Below are 24,966 nucleotides of genomic sequence, written 5' to 3'. Positions count from 1 at the left end.
CAGTAAAGAAATCTATCAAATATTGATGAAATGTCCAAACTGGGTTAATGAAGACGACGGGTATATGTCATTTTGTATATGCTATGAGACAAATTTTGCCTGGGCATCGGTGCTACGGATTACTCTATTTTTGAACACCAACTTGCACAAAGAACCTCGGTTTTTCGTTCCCCCCGAACAACTAGACACTGTTCCTATCCAGGCCCTCCGTTCTGTTCCACGAGCAAGTGGGTTCCACGAGCAAGTGGGTACCACCGCGAAAATATCCCGAGGAAATTTCTCAGCCAACACAGTAGGCCTTCAATAGACCTTCAACTGACAACTCTAATGTCAACTTCCTACGGCAACGTGAAGTTGGCACGTTATTCGGGATTCGCGAATCCCGAATACCGTGCTGGCTCGTTATTCGAGATTCGCCAATAACGAATAACGAGCCAGCACGTTATTCGGGATTCGCCACTAAAACATAACGATCTATCTTATATCCGACCATTTCCTCGTTGGGTGACCGATTAGCAAGGAGACGACCGTTTCTCAAGCGAGTAGGGTGCTGACTGGTTTGTTAAAGTGCACGGGGCAGTCATCTCCAGCAATCACCTGTTTTATTGCCGAATCCCGAATCCCGAATAACGTGCGTGATCACTTTGACTTTCCGATTGTTAACTTTCCATTTATTAGTAGTAACATTCCAATATCACCAGCTTATGGAGTGTTTGTGTCTCAACCAAATCGTTACGCAAGAGCTTGTTCATTTTATTCTGATTTTTTAAGTAGATCGAGGCATTTGTCATCTAAGCTTCAACTAAAGGGATACTTGCGAACTAAACTTATTAAAACCTTTAAAACGTTTTATGGCCGTCATATTAACTTGATTGGTAAATATAACATGTCTCTCTCGGCTATTATTCTAGATATATTTAATTGACGCGTATACTATCTCCCTTATAATGTCTGTCTACTACATCGTTAACACTGTTCATCACGTGCATTTTGCATACCGATAGTCCATTGGCCAATCACGCTATTTTACCGAGATTTCGCCTAATAGTTTGGATGCAGCTATGGCGGGTGTGGCGCCAGGCAGGGTAAGCTTACTCTTCCGGACACCTGTTACCACTGTTTGTTGTGTATTTTGTACACGGTGAACAGTCGATATGCTGATTACACTACTTTGCCTTATTACACTATTTTGCCTATACCGTTTTTAGTACTTCTAATTTTGTCTAATGGTTTGGATTGTTCGTACTTGGTTTTATTTTATTTATCGCCACTAAAAGAGAACGATTTATCTTGCATCCGACCATTTCCTCGTTGGGTGACCGATTTAGCACGGAGACGACCGTCTCTCAAGCGAGTAGGGTGCTGACTGGTTTGTTATAGTGCACCGGGCAGTCATCTCCAGCAATCACCTGTTTTATTGCCGAATCCCGAATAACCAGCACGTTATTCGGGATCCGAGATTCGCCACTAAAACAGACCGACCTACGTTGCATCCGACCATTTCCTCTCTACCCCCGACCGTAGGGGTAAGTGAACGTTGGGTGACCGACTAACAAGGAGACGACGGTTTGTTGAGCGAATAAGGTGTTGACTGGTTTATTGATGTGCACTGGGCAGTCCTCTCCTGCACTCACCTGCACGTTATTCGGGATTCGACAGTAAAACAGACTGGCCTACCTTCCACCCGACCATTTCCTCGCTACCTCCGACCGTAGGGATAAGTGGACGTTGCGCGGCCAACCAGCACGGAGACGACCGTTTGTTATGCGAGTAGGGTGCTTACTGGTTTGTTGGAGGGTACGGAGGAGTCCTCTCCAGCAATCACCTGTTTTATTGCCGAATAAACTAGTCAACACCTTATTCTTTTTTAGTGGCGAATCCCGAATCCAGCACGTTATTCGCGAATCACGAATAACGAGCCAGCACGTTATTCGGGATTCGGGATTCGGCAATAAAACAGGTGATTGCTGGAGATTACTGCCCCGTGCACTCTAACAGACCAGTCCGCACCCTACTCGATTGCGAAACGCTCGTCTCCGTGCTAATCGGTCACACAACAAGGAAATGGTCGGATATAAGATAGATCGTTATGTTTTAGTGGCGAATCCCGAATAACGTGCTGGCTCGTTATTCGTTATTGGCGAATCTCGAATAACGAGCCAGCACGGTATAGATCGTTCTTTTTTAGTGGCGAATCCCGAATCCCGAATAACGTGCTGGCTTGTTATTCGTTATTCGTTATTGGCGAATCCCGAATCCCGAATAACGTGCATACGTCACGTTGCCCACGAATCCAGCGTTACCCGTGCATGTTGTGGACGTATAATATTTATTTTCATTTAAAAAGCATCAAAAGCCCAAGTCATCCGATGAGAACAAAATAAATGCGGTGAAATTTTTTCTAAAGCATGGTTCTTTTCTTGTTTATGGTATGATGCCACTTGAAATTGGTTCTCATAATATATTGAGATAAAGATTTATAATCTTTTAGTGGCATTTAGCAATTGGAAACATAACAAAACTGACACATTTCTTATGAGATGTAGAGACAGTGACATTGTACCTAATGGATTAAAGCTTAAGGGCCCAGTCAGCTCAAATTTCGCCAACAAGATCCTACAACGAGCAAGCAAGTCCCTTGTCCGGGAACGTATCCAACACCACCGGAACACCAAACACCGTCTGTTATGTCAAATCAATGGATTACATCAGGTTCTGAAAGACCAACTCACAATTGAAGATTTTAACTCTATCCGACACATTCAGACATCTACCAACCTAGCTAATTCGGAAGGAATTAAACAACGTCAACTCAAGAAACTTGAACAGTTTAAGCAGGAAAAACCCAGAAATACCAATGGAAATTTAACCCACCACAAGACATATTTCTGCACCAAGAACTCAGTGAAGACCAGACCAACCTGCTATCTAGGGCCTGAAGTGTGCTCCCTCACTAACACCCAAGAACCACGATGACCTCATCGCCAATGTAGTGAAGGGCCTTAGACAACTGGCACCGGGCGAGAAAGTCGATTTTCTACGTCACCAAATAGCTAATTTGATAACAAATTCCTGATTTGAAAAAAACTCAAAGAACACCAGCAAAGCAGATAAAGAAGCAATCCAGGACCTGAAAGGTGACAAATCCATAACCATAATTTCTGCAAATAAAGGGAAATCTACAGTTATAATGAACACCAATGACTGTCACAACACAGTAAACATACTTCTCCAAGACAATACCACATACAAAAAAATAGGAAGGACCCGACCACCACACTTGAAAAACAGTTAAATAATGAATTAGATAAACTCCGAGACCTACAAGAAATCACCAAAGAACTTTTTTACCAGTTGAGGCCCAACCACCCACGCCCTCCGTACGCCAGAGCTACGATAAAAACTCATAAAACCCTATCAAGGCAAGGTTACTAGTCTGCTCCAGAGACTCGGTGTTCTACAATGTCTCTAAACACCTCTTTAAGATGATTTCGCCATTAGGAACAGCGTCTTCTTCATTTATCAAGGACTCTTCTGAATTCTGCCAAAAAGTCAGAGACATTACTCAACCTGGAAGGATGGTCTCGTATGATGTAACAGATCTGTTTACCAACGTTCCCCGCCATGAAGCTACTGAAGTTCACCGCTCCCGAACTGAAAATTTAGAAGTTCCACTTCATACCAAATTAACAACTAACAGCATCATTGAACTTATAAACATGTGCCTTGACTTCACTAACTTCACCTGGGGTGATGACATATACCAGCAAATACATGGGTTACCAATGGGAAGCCCCCTCTCCCCGATCATGTCCTAAATCATTTTGAAGAACTCACCCTCAGCACGACCCCCATCACCCCCTTGGTTTGGCTTCGCAAGGTAGATGATACTTTTGTTGTTTTGAAAGAGCAAGATGAACCCATGGCCCTGTTTGATCACCTAAACAACCAACACTCCAGGATCAAATTCACTATAGAGACAGAGGAAGAAGACGCCCTTCCATTTTTAGATGTCCATGTCCACAAACAAAAGAGCAAACTGAAAATTAAGATTTACCGTAAACCAACTCACATAGACCAGTACATTAATTATAATTCTAGCCATCCCCACTATATTTAAAGAGCCCTCATATCCACCTTAGTGCGCAGATCTATTAACATATGTGAACCAGAGTATATTGATCATGAATTAGACTATTCACGCAACGTTTTCTGCAACCTTAATAATTAACCCCCCCCCCCACACCAACCATAGTCAATAGACAGATTGAGGCCACTCTAAAAAAACAGCATAAGCAACCAACAGAAACAAGAAAATCCTCCTATCGGAATCTCCCTACCATTCCATGGAAGTCTCACTTACCAGATCAGCCGATTACTAAAGAAATCCAACATTGACACGTCCTTCTCGATCCCCACATCCCTCAAACAGATCTTAAACGCCAGTGGAAAACTGCAACCAACCACTCCTGTGCAACCAAAAGGAGCCATCTACAAAATTAACTGATGAAGTGAAAACACCTATATCGGTGAAACTAAAAGACCAGTGGATAAAAGAATTTCAGAACACAAGTCCAAAGCCCCAACCAACATATCGGCCATAGCCGAACACTTGAAGGACCATCCAAGACACAAAATAGACTGGGATAAGGTAGAAATTCTGGCTGCTAAAATTAGGAAGTTAAAAGAAGCCATTAACATCAAAAGATTTTCTCCAGAATTAAACAAAGATTTGGGACTATTTATTCCGAGGGCATATGATGAGGTGATCAAATTATTGAATTAGCCTACTGTGTGTAATTATTAACTCTTAATAATATTTTTGAACTTCCAACACGTTAATCACGATCACTATGTTAACCTAGTGCGATTAGTTTTAGTCCTTTGTCAACCTTCAACACCTTGGATCGCCTTTTCTGTGTTATCCTAGTGCTATTGTGCTGTGTTTTCATAACATTTTGTTATTGTGATATTATGTTTATTTACATTTGAGTCAAGACCTTGTGTTATAAGCTCTTATCCGTTAACATACAGTCTGTCTAATTATGATTTCCCCCGGCCAGTTATTAACTTTTAATAATATATATTTTTTGAACTTTCAACACCTTGAATCGCGATTATTATGTTAACTTAGTGCAATTATTATTAGCCTTTATTTGACCTTTCAAACGCTTGGATCGAGATTACTGTGTTATCTTAGTGCTATTATGCTTTGTTTTCATAACATTTTGTTAATGTGGTTTTATGTTCTTTTACAAGACCTTGTGTTTATAAGCTTATATCTGTTAAATATACAGTTTGTCTAATGTATGATTTCCCCTAATCATTTTTCTTATTTTCAATATCAGTGTGGTTTTAAGGTTCATGTACATCTATATCCTTGTCATCACATGTTGCTTTTCAGGTCTTTGATGTTAAATATGTCTGTTAATTGTTTGAATTCTTCTAATTATTAGTAATAAGAATGGTTTCACATTGTACATATATATAGACCCTCAAGTTTACCGAAGCCCCTTGTCTACGATATCACCTTAGGTGAAAGTGGACGTAAAACCCCAGAAACGAACGAAACGTACCGAAGCCTTACCAGACGAAACGAAAAAACCCAAATCACCATAAGAAATTTTAACTAAGATAAAATCCAAATTTTAGTAATTTGATTGGATAGTATTAGATTGATTTTAGTGCTTAGCCAATCAAAATTGAAGTATCTACTAAAATTTGGGTTTTATCTTTAGTTAAAATTTCGTGAAACAGGGCCCAGATACTCCCTTTTTCCTCTCTTTTCTTTTAAAGTGCTGGATTCTTCCTTCAGAGAACCAACAGCAAAGGAATGAACAACAGAAATAAAGACGAAATCAACCACCATACCGGACAACAAAACCAAATGGAAGGAAGAATGGTCCAGGCCTTACACTCACCAACAAGCCCCAAGGAAGAGTGCACCGCCCTGTCATTCAACCGGACAAAACGACCATACCGACGAAAACGACCTAAATACATGTATATATGCTCTTTGGTAATATATAATTGAAATTAAAGATGGCAAAATAAAACAACATACTATGTCTAAATGTTCGTCCAAATTTATGTCTGTTTTGTCAAATGTCCGTATTGCGTGCATGTCTGAAAATGTTTGTCCTTGTCTAAATGTTTGTCCACATTCATGTCTGTTTTGTCACAAATTCGTCTGTTTGTAAATGCCTACTGGCACTTTTTTATTCTTTGCACCTGTTATCTCATGTCTCGTCCTGTTATCTATTGTCTTCTGTACATATATATAAAAACCTAATTATCCTCTTTTTCACTAACCACATTTTAAATTATTGCACCTTGTATAGATAACATGTTATTGTCTGCGATATCACCTCGGTGGAATCGGACGTAAAATACAACTAACACACACACACTAAATGTCATTGTGCTTGATAACGATAAGAGAATACTTATCGAAACGTCGTGCTTGTGTATAATAAACTAGTGATTGTTGTCCCATATAACTGTGTCAGTTTTGAGATAAGGATTGTTTTTTTTATATTTTATTCATTAAAATAAAATACAACACAATATGTAATTAAAAGATCATTTTACATTTATATGTAAATAATTAAATACAACCCTTCACCAAGTGAATACGCTTGCCTTTAATATTCGGAGACGAATGTAAAGGCCATTTTAATTTGATTGATCTTGGTGCATGTATACATATTATATTCGACGGAAGGGCTAAGATACATATTATAATATTATTATACATATTATATTCGACGGAATGTCTAAGATACATTAGTTTGGTATAGAACTAAATGCCAGAATTGTAAAGTGGTTGAGGTCAAATATTAAAACTATCATTAAACATATTATATAAATAAAATTCCAGAAAACAAATAATAGACTCAATATTCACAGATTCATAAATAAGGGTATTAGTAAATAATTTTTTCCTTAAACAACTGATCAGAGTGGAGATGGGCCAATCACAGCTCGTAAAGAAACTATGATAGCATCTGCGTTTTCAATTGGTTGGAATTCATAGGTTACTCCATTTAGAAGAGCTGAAGTGGACGTTGGGGAGGAGACACTTCGACGTAATAGGTGCTGAGGATACCGTGCTACCTCGGATCTATGATGTACATCCGCGGCTATTGGCTGCACAGAACCAGGTGTGTAAAAACCAATGGAGTCATCCGCTTGGACTTTAACTCTGTTTCCCAAACTGATAAGGAAGAATTCCTCTCCGCTGCCCTGGGTGTTGACTTCATTAAAACCGATTAATGTGTAACTATAAAATACAAAGTCAATATATAACAACAGAAGTTAATCGAATTTGTTGAAAATGATAAGCATCAAGGGAATGACTGAATATAAACAGACTGGTTATGATAATGGAACTCTACAATGACGACTAATGTATTAAAATGTCCAGACATACATGAAATCGGGTTTAACGTCCTACGTGTATGCATCATCAACTTAGCTAATGAAAACAGATACAAGCCATGCAGGAGAAAGCACACCGGAAAAACATAAGGTGCTTTCTCGTCCAACACCGGGTGTCCTGGTTAGCGAGCCAACCACAAAGTCCAACCACAAAGGAATATGCCAAAACATTAGCAGGAACTAAAGGGGTTCCTCGTTATTGATGCAGGTGGGAGGATATTGCAAGGGAAACCTATAGTCGTTTGGATAAGACGAAAAAAGTGAGGTCCACCTGTGCACTCATGACCGAGCAAATTTTATCTGATAGTACACCGCATCAAGTATGCCCATCTTCATTAGTTCAGAAAAGTAAGACGTTAAACCACATTTCATCGCATTTCAATTATCTAACAGCATGGTATTTGAAATGCCATTTTGAAGACCCTCCGGATTCGGAGATTATGAACTGTACATTATTTAGCCCATTCTAAGTCCAACACTGAGCAGAATAAAAAAATAAAATTAAAACGAAACAAAATTTTAATTAGTTTGTTTTTTCCACTTACTTTGTTCCACTGGGTCGTAAAACAAGAAGAGCAATAGGACCGGCTTTATTACTGTACAACTGCCATTCAACAATCTCTCCACCTCTTGGTATATAGAATTGTTCATGACTAGTAGTAAATATACCGTTAGCAAAGTTTGGAATGGCACTACCCCTATTGTTTACAGCCTGATGATTAACGGTGGTCAATACATTAGCCTCAGATCCCACTATAAAACATTAATCAAATAAAATTACATAAAACCAAACCATCTGTCTGACATCCATGAACAAACAAAAATGTAAATGAAAAAAAAACCCAAAGTTTCAATCATTACGACCTTTACATGTAAAGTACAATCTGCTCTTTTATTCCAATCAGTTTAAAACTAGAAAAATCGTGGTTTATTAACGGCACTGTTTTGAGGAAGATATCATAATTCAATTTCATTCTCAATTGTTCAAGAAATTCAATATTTCCTAGTACGTACTGTGGCGTGTAGTTGCTAGCTTTCGTTCCCAGTTCCAACTTCTCAGGGCAAACGCTTGTGATATTGGCAAAAAGGATGTACGTTTGCTTGTTAAGTTGAAAAAAACCCAACCAACCCCACAGACCCGCGTCTACATTGTCAGTGCAGGAAGCTATGAGAAAATTACGAAAAGTTGTTCTGTGCGTCGTATACTGGCCGGAATATTCTGACAATTTCCGGAACACCCGATTTGACTTTATTTGAAATTAGGTCATTGACTAGGTCCAGAAACTAAATTTCATTTATAGATCTAGACTTTGCATATTATGATCGTTCTTAGGGTCACCGCCACAAATAAGGTCTACATGTACTTACGAACACAGACCGGAGGAGATCCACCAAGTTGTCCTGATAATAAACAGCCTCTGTTTAAATCACCTGATTCTAACCAATAATTAGTATTACATTTATATCGTATTGTGTGACCATTGGTCAGATTGGATACAGCAGATATGACTGTAACATTAGCTGGGGTAATGGGTGTGGCACACGATACGTCCTGATGTGTCGCTGAAATCAACAAATAATGCAGGATTGTATTTACTATGCAATGTGTTGATGAATAAGTTGGAAATAAAGACAATAAAACTCAAATAACCCTAGCATCATCGATGAATGTCCATCAATGATAAGCAGTTCCGTTAACAACCCAAGATGTGTATCTATACTAGACTTAAGAAAACCTGCATGGACTACAATCAAAATACAAACAAATGTTGTCAGGCAAAGAAACACACCCATCGGACTGTTTATCAATGTTGTCACTATTTTAATTTGGTTTCTGCCTAAGTCCATAATCTCGGCCAATTCGAAAAACCTCTAAAAAACTCTAACCCGGATAAAGATTACTTATAGCCTTCGATAACAGAAACAATAACTCTGCTTAGGCAATAATTCTGCAAGTAATTGATGCCCGACTGCGAATTTCGTAGGCTGAATTGCACGGTTTCTATAGCATGGTGTTCGATAGGATTAATTCTTAGCAGGCGCAACAATAAAACAGTCCAACAATTTCTAAAACAGGACATAACTCTAGGAATAAACAATTCATGTCCATAATCATTTAAAAACATCGAGCTAGTCTGATAAAAACACTTTAAAACTATGATCTGTAGAGTGTTTCCAAGGAGTGACGGACAGTTGCAACATTTAAAAGTATAAAAGACGAGGCGTTGTATTTAAATACGCGGTGAGAAGGTATAATAAATACCCCCCCCCCCCACTGCAAAGTGGTATCTATATTTTTCAACTTACCATTTTTGGAGCAGACAAATCGATGAAAATTGTAATAATTACAATATACGTCACGCCATTGACCATTATATGTAACACAATGTTCAAAATTCCAATAGTTATTCGGTTCTCCTAATCGAATAAACAAAATTCCAATAGTTATTCGTTTCACATAATCAATTAAACATATGATAGTTATTCGGTTCATCAAATAAAATAAATTATAACGGTTTTTCGGTTCATCAAATAAAATAAATTATAATAGTTCTTCGGATAATCAAATAAAATAAATTATAATAGTTCTTCGGTTTATCAAATAAAATAAATTATAAAAGTTTATCGGTTCATCAAATAAAATAAATTATAATAGTTCTTCGCTTCAACTAAGGTACTGACGTGATAATTAAAAAAAAACTACTCCGGTAATGGGAACGTGACGCACCACCGCCTACCCCCATCCCACCCCACAAACACAGAGTTGGACTTTAAAAGTTATCACGTTACATATTATATAAGATGTTATACTTACGTGACGTGACGTGTTACGTGGTTCATGTATAACTAGTAATTACCGTAAACGCCACATTCATGAAACATTATTCTCACAAGGCGAACTTACTGTTAAGATATAGTATAATATTATATCGAATCCAAGTCTAACATAAGAATAAAATATTTAGTTCGCATCACACCTAGCTAATAATAACACTTCTTAAAAACACGAGGGAAGCCAGGACAGACGTTGCATCATCAGAGAGCTGTATTATTCAGATCAGTAATTACCTGTTGCCCACGTTGTTTGACTGGCTAAAACTGGTGTTCCATCCTGCCATGTGAAGATACCTTCATGACCGTCATCAGTAGCACCTATCCATAAGGTAAAAGTTCCTCTGAATAATAAAACATTTTAATGTTTAAGAGTCTGTACATAGATCTTAAGCAATCCTAACCCAACGTCAATTACGTCTGACATATTCCTTATTCTGTTAATTTGGCAACTTTAACAAAAGTATTAAGAAGCATTTTATTAGGTCTACTTATAAAACATTTAACTTACCATTTTAATAATGCGCGATATTTACCGCGGTTATCAATATTGATGTATTTTATTGGCTGGTGCAATACCCTCGCAACGGGTTTAATTAAGTGACTTCAGTTTACCCCTGTATTTGGACTATACTGGTCTCGTCTTATCAGAGCTAAAACGTGTAGTGCTGGAAATGCGTATCTTTACGATCTTATTATGTCTTGTGTATATTATAAAATGTTAAAAGTAAAGATATCCCCTGGCAGACAGAATTTGCTTAAATGTGGGTTTACACGCCTCCGTCACAGAGAAAAATAGTGGAAACATTATACCACATTCAACCCACGAGTCCATAAAGACAACAATTAATCTCCCTGAGTTTTTTGGATCAGGAATTTGGTACCAAACGCTGATCTTGTTCTTGTTTTTGCTGTTCTTTGAGGCGAGACTGTTTTTTCTTTTAAAAGAAAACACGATTCAGTCAATTAAAGTAAGATTAATATGCATGTTTCTTGGACAATTACGCATAGATTGACGTCACAGGCCCAAAGTAGGCCCATACCTGTTAATCTAGACTGTAGGTTTCATTAATTTCACTACAACTAATTTTACCTCAATGAATCAAGAAGAGTCTTTTCTTTGGTTGTTTTCATACTACTAACAATAGAACCCTGTGATTTACATGTAGCCACGGCAGCAGTATAATTTAAGTTATCTGTTATCAATTTATAACATTTATTGTCCTCCATTATCCACCCAACTTCACAACTACCTAGAATAAACAAATTTCAACAAAATGACATTTACAAAAAATTCCAACAAATACGTTTTTTCTTTTTTAAAAAACAAACAAACAGGGGCTATATGCGCCAGACGTTAGTTAGGAATTTACTAAGGCACTTAAGATAGTAATTTATACGAATAAAACAAAACAATTCCTAGATTAGAAGTCATACTGGATATGGATTACATGCATCCTTCAGACACCCCCACGATCAACATGAAATCGCAGGAAAGTAGTGTGGACATTGTATAATCATGACTTAATCAGGAATAACTGTTGAACGACCACTGTTCAATGTCATAATGTTACGTTTAGGAGGGGGATTCTCACGGATTGTTCCGTTTTCAGGGCGGTTAATTGAAATCTTACAGGATTACCAAAATTGAACATGACACATTTGGACGATTGGTCACACTTTCTTTGTGAATCTTATTAAAATACAGATCTATATTTCGTTTCGTTTTTTTAATACTTTCGATGGACTACACAACATGAAGATCTGACCAGATCGTTTCATTGGCTGATCCCACACATCACCCACGCCAATGATAAAAAACTCTTCCAGATCCTAGTGTAGTAAAAACAAGCAAAACGAAATTTTGAACTATAATAAACGAAACGAAATACTCTCTTTAAATGTGCGTATTGAGTTACTGGCCATTTGTATTCTGTTCATAAAAATACAGATAGAGAGAGAGAGAGCAAGAAACTAGGTCATTTCGAGACTAACATATGGTTCAATTTTATTTCAATAATTCAATGGCGCATAGGTGTCTTTTGTAGTGGGAGAAAACCGGAGGACCCGTATATAATCCACAAGGTTGGACAGAGGACCCTACTCCTTGTCAAACCACGCCATTTGACTCAATGATGCCGCGCGCACGCGTTAACCATTCGAGCCCCCCCCCCCCCCTCCAATACACACATAATTATATTAATAAGAGAGAGAGAAATTGGGTTTAACGTCCACTCGACACAGACTAGTAATATATGGTTTAATTTTTATTTCAATAATTGGCTTGCGCGTAGAGCTATATTTAAAAAAAACCCCATAATATGTAAATACATGACTTACTTGTATAGCAGTTATTTATTTTACAGGTTTCGGAACATTTAGCAGCGGCATAGCAATTCTCCATATCACAGAACGTGCCATCAGCTGAATATTTCTCTTGACAGTCATCACTTAAATCCCGACATGTTTTACTGAAGTCTTTAACATAAAGAAGGGGAGATAATTAAGACTTTCCAATTACTAGTTTTGAAATAACTGATTTGATTCAACTTATAGAATAACAAACTAGAAGAAGCGTCTTAAATGTTTATTTCATGGAACCTAAAGATACGTATTAATTTGTTCAGGCTTAATAAGGGTATAGCTAGAACTTGATTCACCGTCAAGGTCCGGCAATAAGAATTTTGATATTCAAATACAAGCTTAGATGTAAAGAGAATGAATTCGTTTTTCTCTTGACCCATCCCACTCATCGTATGTAAGTGTCGTTGTTTAAACATTAGAGCAACAGGTCGAGACGTCAAAATGTGTCAATAATTTTAACAATTTGACTCAGTTTGTGTTTCAAATGAATAAAAGGGCCATGTACCTACCATGATTTGGTTTAAAACAAATATAACGTTGTTGATAATAAGCACTACAATATACATCAGACCAGAGACTAGATCCCTGTTCATTCGCCATAAAAGCACAATCATTCCATGCAGTAGTATTAGCTGGCTGCCCTGTTTACAAATAAGACAAAGAGATAGATGATATCTATATTTCAATAATTCGCTTTAAAGTAAGTGTCTTTAACAGAAAGCTGTGGGATATTAAGAACAATCATGCAATTGAGCAGGCGACTCTAAAGCACATGCTTCACTGAACAAAAACCAGGTCATTTCGACTTGGTAATTACGTATTCCATAATTTGGAGGAAACCGATGAACCCGTTAAACTTTTTAAAATCTTTTTACGCTACATTGTTATATAACCAACGTATTATTCTATCACAACCATGTTCTTCTAACAAGAGTTGTATTTATTCAATTAACTTTCTCGAATCATTCTCATATATACAGTCCAATAGGCTTTCCAGTGGTATATAGCTGCAATTTGTAGCCGTGATAATTCTTATCCACGGCTGTAATTGATACACTATTCGAATCTATGAGTTAGTAAAATTAGGTTCAATTGCAAAATTTTCAGCACAATATCGTCACAGTTTGCATGGAAATAAGTAATTATGTTACAAAAAGTGAAGAGTGGAACACTGAAATCATAATCTTATCTTACCGAACAGTTTTTCTGTATTTTCGAGTGGTAATGACACCACGTGATTCTGGTTCGGCGGCCATTTTAAATTGAACAAAAATTTCGCATAGCAGTGGGTTTCATATCATATAATTATGCGGTAAGGTTTCACCTTTATCTCAATGGGAATTGGTTTATTATATGTTAAGCTATGTACAGTACAGTTTGAGGTCAGTGTAATTGGAAATTAAGGGATTTATAGGCCAGTAACATTTTTGTAGTAAAATGACTACAAAACTTGCTCAAAGGAATGTCTTAGGCCGGCCCACTACTGTGACTGGAGCAAGACGGAAAACATCAATAGTGGAACCATTTCTAAGTGGTATACAGATCGTTTGATTTACCAAGAAGTCCAAGCGATCTGAATGCCCACTTCACAGAGAATATTTTGTTAATGAAATTTTACCTGGGGCAAATCTACTCTGTTCTGCAGTAAGTTCTGTACCGTCTAACCAGTACCATTTACCTTCTATGGCTAAATCACTCACACCAACCCAATAGCTAGAAGTAACATCTCTGAAATAAAACAATCCCAAATTCTTATTTTTTGCACTTTTAGCTTTTTATATATTGTGATATAGCCACAAACATAGCTTTATAAAATGAAATCAATACTGACCAGTTCCTAAGCGATATTAATGTCATCATTATGTAGAGAGGTATTAATTCTTCGGAAATCAGGAACTCTCGAACCATGTCAACATGTAAAACGTTGCAAAGATAACGTAACTGTAGTATAAATGTGTGGAAAATGTCATTACCTACCTAATTGTATGTATAAAATCCATTTCACTTTGTGTTTTAGGCATGATCAGTGTAGCACCTTGGCTGACACACTTATCTCTAGCTAAACTCCACGTCTTTATCTCGGGGTGTACCTTGTAGCAATTACCATTATAGGCATGCCAACCATCATCACAAACTAAAGAAGAATTTAAAAACATCAGCCGAATAATCCTCCTTCCACAGTATGAATAGTAAATGAAATGAAATGGGGTTTAACGTCCTATTTTTACTGCGCCAACCTGGATAATGAAGACTGGCATACGGCATGACGTGTGCTATAGTGGAAATGTGGCGCACTCCTCGTCAACATCCCACTGTCAAAGGTTATTTAATGTTTACAGCAACATGTAGACGGGAGCTCGTTTTTGTACCATCCTTATGCCTAAATTCTGGGACCGATCAACCGCTTATCCACTGCCACCGTTGGAAATCGAAGATAATGAAGAAGATTACAGTTGGGATAAAATTCCCATCTCCTCTCTTTTCTATATTAATCGACACGATGCTATTGATTCTTGTGGAAATGAAATGAAATGGGGTTTAACGTCCTACTGTTCTGCTCCTACACTGGGCTAATGAAGACGGGAATACGCCATACAGCGTGCTATGAGGGAAATTTTGCCCGGGAAGAGGCACTATCGCCTACTCTTATATCGATTTCCAACTGCTAAGGGATCTTTTACGTGCATTCCAATGTATACACGGGACCTCGGTTTTTCGTCTCATCCGAAGGACTAGACAGCTGTCCTTGTCAGGCCCTCCGTTCTGCACCACTGACAAGGGGAAACCACGTCGGAAAATCCAGATGAACTTTCTCGGCCAATTCAGGGATCGAACACCCGACCTCCAGATTCTTGTGGAAACGTTCTTATATATGCATGAGGTAAAGGGGCATACGAACTTTGAAGATTTTCGCCGGTAAATGTATTTTACTAAACACTAGCCAATGTGAGACAGATAAGATGTTTTAAGATTCCATATAAGTTGTTGCCAACGCACTGTCGCCTATAGACTGTCAGAGATTCAGTGGATGCTTTTACAAAATCCTTTGCTCTAAGTAGTGCAAAACATTTTTTTTTTTACATATTTAAAGATAAATTATAGGAGATTCGATAACGAGTTGGCAGGTCTCACTATAATAGTTAAAAACTAGATAATGAAGAAAGACCTGCATAGTGTATGTTTAAGTGCTACTTGGGTTAGTCGAATATCATTTCCTATCACAATAGCTAGGTTTATATTCCAGTTGAAAATAAAAACGAGTACAGATATTACTGAACAGCTAGAAAGACCGGCCGTAATTGTTAAGATATTTAAAAAGAGCTATGGAAAAGTTACATAAACTATTTTACCTTTGCATGCACTTAAGGCACCTGTCCAGGTACCGTCTGTTGTACAGGTTAATGCCACTGATGACGTAGATCTAGTGTTACAAGTATAAGTAACCTGGTCACCAACAGAATAACTAGACTTAGCTGCATCATTCGTAGTTCCATCGGGTAATGCCGTAGGTGGAGAACAAGATATGTCCCCAACTGAAATATGTTATGTTATATCATCATTAAGGGCCAACAGATATTGTATGCCAATGTTGACTCATATATAATGGTTGTTTACAGTTCCCTAAATATTGGCCACATGTTGTCCACACGTTGACCAATCGAGGGGCTTTTATTTTAAAGACAAGAGAATAATTTCTAAATTCGTTGATTGTATCCCATAATACGAGTATTGTATGAAATTGGTTAAACAATACTTTTAATATGACGTTTAAGAAATAATTCATGTATAATTTACCTGAAGGGGCAACATTAATTGCTGGAAGTTGGTCGGCACATGTTTTACGGCATGCACTGAAGCCACGGGTATCTTGGGTACAAAAATTAGTAACACTGGTTTTCAATGCCTCGCATTTGCTGACAGGGTCTCTATCAAAAGCTTTCTCTGGAAAAACGAAGAAATACATACATGTACAGATTCTAGACATCCTAATATGTCTTTATCAGTTTGTTGTCGTGGTAATCACCCTTGGAGCTCCGGATGTATGTTCGTTGTATTCAGAAACAACCACCATTTCGGACACATCTCTTAAACAGAAGTTTTGCTTATTCTGAACTTCGAACAATTTGTGATTTACGACTATCGGTTGTTTAATAACGGTACTGACTAAGGCGGGCAGCTTATAAGGGTATTTTACACAATTCCCCGGTCAAATATAATATGTTAAATTGAATCTACTTACCAACACCACATACATCACAGAAATCTCGAGTACATTCAAGTTTCTCAGTATAACACCAAGGTCTATCCCCATCACCGGGATTTCTACAATAATTACCATCTAAACCAGCATCAACATCGCTAAAATAGATGAACATATAATGTCTGATACCACTTCTTATTTTCTGCTGGACCTTATATAATCAAAGTTCAAGTAAACTTCTCTAAAGTTAATTCCATGAAAATATGATTTTTTAAACAACTGCAATGGGCGCATTTTTATCTTTACCAAACTGCGCCCCATAGTAATACAAAATTAACCACGTTTATCGAACTTCAATCTGGCTGGCATGGGCGTATTCAACTGTCATATTAAATATGCAAAAATAAAAGAACGATTGCAGTTGATAACACATTTCGAAATTCTTCGTTTTGTGCTTGGAGAAACCTCCTCATACAGTACGTGATAAACTGGATATTTCCTAAAAAAAAAAAAATATATAGTACGCAATCGTTACCATTGTGAACCTGAATTGAAGCCCACGAATATCTAATCGACCAGTAGCAAATGAAACGTCAATATGTCACTCACTTTGCGAATGCCAGAAGATGAGTTATTATGTATTCAACAAATTAATCTATTTCGATACATCATAAACTCGAGGCCAGTGTTTCCGAATTTAAATAATTCCCAGAATAATGTCAGAGAAGACCTTTAATAAAGAAAGCTATTATACTTACCGTGAGTGTAAAGACGAATGACGACAATGTTTAACATCTGACCATGGTATACATGGAGTAAAGTCTCGTGTATAATTTATATTACCTCGATATGACATGCCTTCATCTGATCTAACATAACAATTCTCCTCATCTACAAATGAATATGACAAGAAATTGTCAGTTTTGAGATCCAGTTGCGGTTATTGATATATTTATTATGTATTTATGTATTATACTCCTGAATGTTTCCAGAAAATATGATGTGTTCGCCTACGATTCGTCCAATTCCAACCATCAAGGTTCCTTTATCTTTTATACGCCAACACGTGGACCTCATATTTTCGAACGAGCGACTTTTCTCGTAAACATCAAACCAACCACACATTCCAATGGTCTATGACAAATCTGTTTTATGGTTGTCCATATTTTTTACCATTGCATTTCTTACCTAGAATAAGTTTTAATGACGCCTTAAAACCTGATCTAACTTTTGACATTCCAGATTCAAAGATAACAACCAGGGTATTATTATGACTTCTCCATGTTCTACCATCGTGATGACAAAATCTACAAAAAATAAATAATTCTCCTCCTTGACAAATTAAACACCGATATAATATCTACCAATATCTCTTCTCGACAACAAAATGTGACCTAATTCCGCAATTGCTTTTTTAGTATGGCAATGTTGTAATTTAATAAACAATGCACTTTTTGAACTTAGTTGTAGTAAATACGGCACTACTTGAACTTACTTGTAGTAAACACGGCACTACTCAAACTTACTTGTAATTAGGAGAAGCAAGATTAGCTGGTCGTATTTCAACTGTATCATCACATCCAGCACCAATTGTTCCAACATCAAATTTATCAAAATTTAGTAGAATATTGCTGTTTGGCGGCCCCTATTCATTAAAATGATAAAAATTTAATTCAGCAAACATGTTACAGAAAACTACCCAAACAGTGGTTGACGTTCTGAAATAATTAGCCAAGTACGTGCTTGTTAGTCAACCTGGTCTATAATTTGATTTTTTTCAGATTATTACAAATATCACACTTTCAGATAAAAATAGGTTTAGAGAATGGACAGTTGATAAAAGGGACTTATATGTAAGGGCAAATGCGTACATCTTTGAAAATTAAATAGTCTTACCTTTATCAACCAAAAACATTTTTGATTATTGTCATAGTTTGCCGGGTAGTTGGGTGAGCTGATTGCAGCTGTGTTCATTTCTGGTGACAATTCTATGACTCCTCCACACGCTGTATAAGAAGAAATGAAATTAGTATTCTTTATCATAAATAATCGGGATACTTTTAAGATTTGTCAACCGAGGGTTGAGAGTTCATAAATTTTGGTATCCAACCATACTAAATGTCTGTAATTAATATGACCAATGAAATCATTGAAATTGCTTGATGGCCGAATTACTGAGTACGTCGAAATACATCCATATTTAAATTTGTGTGGCAATTGCGGATTGATCTCCCTTTGAATTAGCTGTATACAAGTGCTATAATTCAATTTCACGACCATTTATTACTGAAAATCTCTGTTCTGTTTTTTTTTTTTGGGGGGGGGGGGGGTGTTGACTGTTTTGTCTAAGGAATGTACATTACATGTTTACGTATCGTCGTTAAATTGTTCTTTCGTGGAAATTTTACATGGTTTAATGTTGTTAGGAAGAACAACTGGCGATTGAATACTTCCACTAACTATTCCTTTGAAATATATATATAGTAAATATAATGGGGGGTTGAATGGCTGAATGGTTAGCGTGCGCGCGCTGTATCATAAAGTCTGTCATTGAGTCGACTGGCGTGGTTTCCAATCCCCGGTTGTACGTGACAAGGAGTAGGGTCGCCTGTCCAACCTCGTGGGTTTTCTCCGGGTCCTCCGGTTTCCTCCCACTGCTAAAGACCCCTATGCGCAAGCGAATTATTGAAATAAAATTAAACCATATTTTAGTCCCGAAATGACCTAGTTGTGTCGAGTGGACGTTAAACCCCATTTCTCCCTCTCTCTCTAGTAAATATAATAATATTAGGCAATACCCGAGTTCTAAAAAATATGAGTTCCGGTAACTTAGTTTTGGACAAAGAGCTGCAACTTGCAAAAAATATTGACTTACATTTGGGTCTAGTCACGGGTTCATAGTAGCAGACGTAGAATAGATAACTATTTCTACCAGGATATGTAGCTATTTTTGGTAAAGATCCACTAAATTTGGCTAAATCTCCAGCTTTATTATCAAACGTATAGTAAAATCTTCTAGAATTCATATCTAATAATGTAAATAAGATAAAACACATTACAAAATCAGCATGAAACTACAGTTAAATAAATCTGTCGAGTATATTAGCCCACGGGAGCCGCGGTGGCTCAGTGAGTACGACGCTGGCCGAGAAAGTTCCTGCGTGGGTTCCCCTTGTCAGTGTTGTAGGACTACGGGCCAGGAAAGCAACAGAAAAGGTCCCGTGTACGTAAAAGAACCCTTGACAGTTAAAAAAAAGAGTAAACCACAGAACAGCTATCAGGGCAAATTTTCCCTCATAACATACTGTATGGTCAATGTCGTATTTGTTAGCCCGAATGCAGAAAAGCAGAGCGTTAAACTACATTTCCTTTCAATTCATTGTAGCTCATATTCGAGATAGATAATTAATAATACGAAATTATTCAAGATATTTTCGTTGCGATATCGGGAATTGATAATAAATAATCCGAGATTTGTCAAGATATTCGGTTTATAGGTTTCGTATTCTAGATACATCTGAGATATTCGGTTATCGTATTCTAGATAAATTATTAACAAATCTGAACAGGCAAATAATCTTGAGTAGATCAGTAACAAGTTGTATTGCATTTATGTTATTTTTGTACTCACTTGCGACTGCTTGACATTCAGGCCAAGCTGTATCTATACTATTTTGGTACAATATTAGAGCCTTGTCATTCGGAAGTTCAAGCGGAACGTTTTTAAATCCATCCGCTCGGCAGCAGAATTCAAGACGAGTATCGTCTCCAAACACACCATCAGGCAATTCACCACTTTTAGTATTATTTTGAGCAGCCGATCGGATGGTATCGTCAAATTGCACATATCCTTCGCCAAAACCTAAAATTAAACAGAGCATAGTTATTCAAAAAGAAACCAGAAGAGACATGCCCATGTATACAATATATTCGTAACAGGTCTAGTTTCCAAACAACGATTTTTATTAGTTTATATTATAAACGTAAACAATACTAAGCGGTTAATGTGTCCTACAGTAAGTATATAAGTAAACATAATCAAATCGTTAGGTGGGGATGGGGAGCGGGGAGCGGGGAGGGGGGGGGGGGGCGGGAGGCGGGAGGCGGATGGCCTAGTGGTCTAGAGGGCCGCGCTTCAACCTCTAGTTGCCCGGTCACCTCTGGCTTCCGGTTGTGGTTTCGATCCCTGGTGTGAGCGTATGTGGCTTGGATATAGGGGCGCCTTCTCAACCTCATGGGTTTACTCCGGGTATTCCACACGAAAGATCCCTGCGCTGGAGCTAAGATAATAAAAATGAAAAAATAAGACTAGTCTGAGATATTAACTTCGGTGGAAGCGGACGTTAAACACTAAGAAAAAGAACAACATCGTTAGTGGAGATCTGCGCCGAAAGGTAAAATAATTTCCGATTTGGCTATACAATTAAAGTTACACAGGCGGCGGGGATGGGGTATCGAGAATTTTATAGCCTTTAGCTAGGCGAGCGGAATTATGTGAAGAATTAATGCCATCGCAAGGCTTTTCGATAATTAAGTAGGTCTTTTAAAGGAATTGATTAAATTTTTTATATTATTGTTTGAACTTCTTTGAGTGGCATTTAATAATTGAACAGTAACACACTATAGATTATTATGGAATAACAATAACTGGTTTATTAAAATGTAACGTTTCGACAATGATACTCTGGTCCTTATCAACTAGATAATTGTGGAAAGTGATAATGCCTATTAAGAGCTTTACACCCACCGATAAGCTACATAGGAGTGGTCAGAGTTTCGTGAGACAGGGATTTCAAGAGACGAAGAAATAAACCCCCGATTTCACAGTAGTCAGGGTATTCATTTTAATATATCCGTTTATCATCATCGGAAAATGAATGACCATAAAATCGGATCCGCTGAACGGAGAAAAATATTATACATAGGACTGAAACTTGCTCCAATTAATACAATATCTAAACACAGAATCTATTTTTCCTTACTTTCCGGAAAAGCTTTAATTAGATGATGTTAAAATGGATTAAATGAGACATTATGCATGTGTCTAACAAATAAGGGAAAATTTACCTTCAGGACAGCTACCGCCTTCACGCAGAATACAATATTCTCCACTTCCCCAGTAATTCTTACTGTTGGGGAAATTATTCTGAGAAACACAGAATTCATAATTAAATTTCGAATGATCTTGTACGCCAGCAAAAGGCAAGGAAGATCCTTGAAACCAGGAGAATCCCTCACTCCAACTAGTACGATAACCCAGTAGTAAACCAGGAGGACAACCACCTTCCGCAGCAATCAAAGCATAAGAACCAGACGGCCATTCGAAAGAATTATCTGAAAATTGCAACAATTAAAGAGGCATTAGTTAAGATGGGACAAAGAGTTGACCGTTCTCTCTATAATAGTTCAAAAAGGGAATATGTTGAAAATTTAAGACAAATTACTTCGAGAATTGATTATGGTCTTGGTAAGTCAAATTTTTCAAGAGAGAACTATTTTATTCGTTGGGATATTTAATTGTGCAGTGGATTTTATTTAACCGGAGTTAATTTCAAACACACAGGTAAGTTTATAATAACCAAAGTTTACAATCGACGAAATCCGTTTGAAAAACAGGAAGGTTTAGACAGTAGTTCTTAAAACTGAACGCAAAGTGGGGCAAAGCTTAATAGAAAACAACCTCAAATTTTCTAGGTTATACCCCCTCTACCCGCAGGATGTCCAAGTATAAATTCAAACATCCGAGCAATTAGAGGAATTTATCGAGGAATGCAGATTATGTCCATCTTGGAATAATTTTAATGAAAGAGAAAGAGAGGAAAATTAAGTAATTTCTGGACTAACACATGGTTCAACTTTATTTTAATAATTTGCTTGTGCGTAGGGGTCTTTAGCAGTGGGAGGAAACCGGAGGGCCTGGAAACCCCCCACGTTGTTGGACGGGGGGCCCAACTCCTTGACTCAATGACAGACGATATGATCTAAATCACACGCGTAAAACCATTTACCTCGACTACCCTCCCCCAACTCGTTATAATTGATCATCGAAATATTTTTCTGTTTTGAGTGAAATTAACGTTTGGCTTACTTCCAAATGTGTTTGTTGTGCATCCAGTTTGAGGGTCTAATCCATCTGGACACACACAAGTACATTGACCCCGATATTCCGTTACATAGCCATCATTATCACAGGTAGTTTGAAAACTGGAACATCTGGCTACATTTATAATATTAAAACATCTATATCAATAGTTTTGTATAAAACAACATATGAAATTTAATAAAACAATTATATCCTATTGTTGATTGAACATAAAGATTTGGGTACAAAAATTAATCAAATATATTATTTATATAAAACATAAATTTTTAATATATACTAATTATACAAGTTTATCACTTTTATTAAAAAAAAGCATGCTACATTGTTAGAAAAGATAATGAAAAACCTACCCTCAGCGCACTGATATAGGTCATTAACTTCTTTCATTGGATAATAAAAATCATTTGTTATGATTAAGTCTCGATTAAGACTTTCGATTGTTGGACCGTAATCTCGAGCAAAAACCTGAAATAAAATTCAGAGTTTTTAACAGAAAATACAAATCACGTGAAAAGCTTTTCCTGTGGGTCCGGAGTATATAAAGCTGTTGTTAATTTACGCATGGTCAAAAATGAGTTATCTCTGATACTGATAATTTGAGCTTAATAAAATGAAATGGGATTTAACGTCCTACTGAGACAAATTGTGCCCGGCCAGCGGCCCTACGGCCTACTTTTATATCCAATTTCAACTGGCAAGCGTTCTTTTATGTGCACGCCAATGTGTACAGGGATCCTCGAGTTTTCGTCCCATCCGAACGACTACACCTCGTCCCTTGCCAGACTCCCAGTCCTACATCACCGACAAGGGGGACTATCAGCTAACAGTGTAGTTGGATGAAGTTTGTTAAAGTGTAGTTAGAGACGCTCTATCATCAAAATCTAGCTCAACAATGAATTTCCTACCCTTAATGGGGGTCACGGTAGCTAAGTGGGTAAGAAGCTGGCTCGCTAGCCTGGAGGTCGGGTGTTCGATCCCTGCATTAGCCGAGAAAGTTCATCCTGATTTTCCGGCGTGGTTCCCGCTTGTCAGTGATGCAGGACGGAGGGCCTGGCAAGGACAGCTGTCTAGTCATTCGGATGGGACGAAAAACCGAGGTCCCGTGTACATATTGGCGTAAACGTAAAAGATCCCTTGAAGTTGGAATTCGATATAAGAGTAGGCCGTATTGCCGCTGTCCGGGCAAAATTTCCCTCATAGCACACTTTATGGCGTGTGCCCGTCTTCATTAGCCCAGTTCGGAGCAAAACAGTAGGACGTTAAACTCCATTTCATTTCATTTCTTACCCTAATTACAGAAGTTGCCTATGTTGTGAAGAGAGCAAGATCCACTGCGGACCAATTCGGTGCGGACCCAAAGAATAACAAAAAGACATTGCTATTAGCTCACGACTGAAAAATTTGTTATATATATATATAAAAACAAATTCGCATATGACACATAATATTTACTTACATGTGACTTGTAATGTGTTGTCAAACTAAGATAATATCTGTTAGTAGCTTTAACTGCAGATTGGTCATATCGAAAAAAGGAAAACCACTGACCTATAAACCAAATGCATATACATGTATTTTTTAAGAATATAAAGGCGATAAAAAGCCACTTCAAAATTGTAACCCAATCATAAATATCTTTACTTTGTGTTTTGTACAAATGTGCGTTCCAGTGGGTTTTTGCTCATATTCTTGTACTAGTTCTTGTTCCCGGGGCCTATTGCACGAGAGTCTAATAGTGTAGTAAATTGCTTAAAGAAGTATTATTTCCTTGTGGCCATTTGTCGCTTCGCGATTTAAGTACAGTTACAAAAGGGGTGTTCACATTAAAGGCCCAATACCACTTGTTGTAACAGAATAATATGTCCCAATCTTTATTCTAGTCAACAAATTGTACTATTTTACAATATTCCAATTAATTGATGATACAAATTTCATCTTAACACACCTAATTTAAAAAAATGGAAAAATTCAACTAAATGATTTGAAAAGCCTAACATAAACCTTTTCAAATGTGACTTGGATTTAA

At 37.4% G+C, this 24,966-nt stretch overlaps 1 protein-coding gene across 1 annotated transcript; it reads right to left on the bottom strand.

The window, feature by feature from the left end:
* Positions 1-6,532: 6,532 nt before the first annotated feature.
* On the bottom strand, positions 6,533-24,484 carry LOC126814966 (uncharacterized). The gene is made up of 23 exons (XM_050540449.2): positions 24,397-24,484; positions 23,291-23,405; positions 22,926-23,054; positions 21,905-22,171; positions 20,469-20,699; positions 19,713-19,865; positions 18,734-18,843; positions 18,364-18,482; positions 18,026-18,144; positions 17,596-17,728; positions 16,877-16,995; positions 16,432-16,578; positions 15,987-16,169; positions 14,614-14,770; positions 14,255-14,364; positions 13,146-13,277; positions 12,613-12,750; positions 11,366-11,525; positions 10,510-10,616; positions 9,748-9,858; positions 8,809-9,003; positions 7,986-8,193; positions 6,533-7,282 (listed from the first exon to the last, which is right to left on the bottom strand). The coding sequence occupies exons 2-23, from the start codon at positions 23,325-23,327 to the stop codon at positions 6,958-6,960; spliced, it is 3,390 nt and encodes a 1,129-aa protein (XP_050396406.2). The 5' UTR covers positions 23,328-23,405; positions 24,397-24,484; the 3' UTR covers positions 6,533-6,957.
* Positions 24,485-24,966: the final 482 nt, after the last annotated feature.

Source organism: Patella vulgata, chromosome 3 (assembly GCF_932274485.2).
Source record: "Patella vulgata chromosome 3, xgPatVulg1.2, whole genome shotgun sequence".
NCBI classification, from domain to species: Eukaryota; Metazoa; Mollusca; class Gastropoda; family Patellidae; genus Patella; species Patella vulgata.
Note: the sequence above shows the minus strand (reverse complement) of the source record. Positions and strands in the feature narration are given on the sequence as shown.

What these genes read in the sequence shown, in the direction of transcription:
- LOC126814966 (XM_050540449.2), bottom strand. Translation starts at nt 23,327, where the DNA reads ATGAAAGAAGTTAATGACCTATATCAGTGCGCTGAGG. An exon ending in GATTTTATACATACAATTAG is followed by an intron (nt 14,365 to 14,613) that starts GTAGGTAATGAC and finishes GTTTTATTTCAG; the next exon opens with AGATGTTACTTCTAGCTATT. An exon ending in TTACGACCCAGTGGAACAAA is followed by an intron (nt 7,283 to 7,985) that starts GTAAGTGGAAAA and finishes TGTATTTTATAG; the next exon opens with TTACACATTAATCGGTTTTA.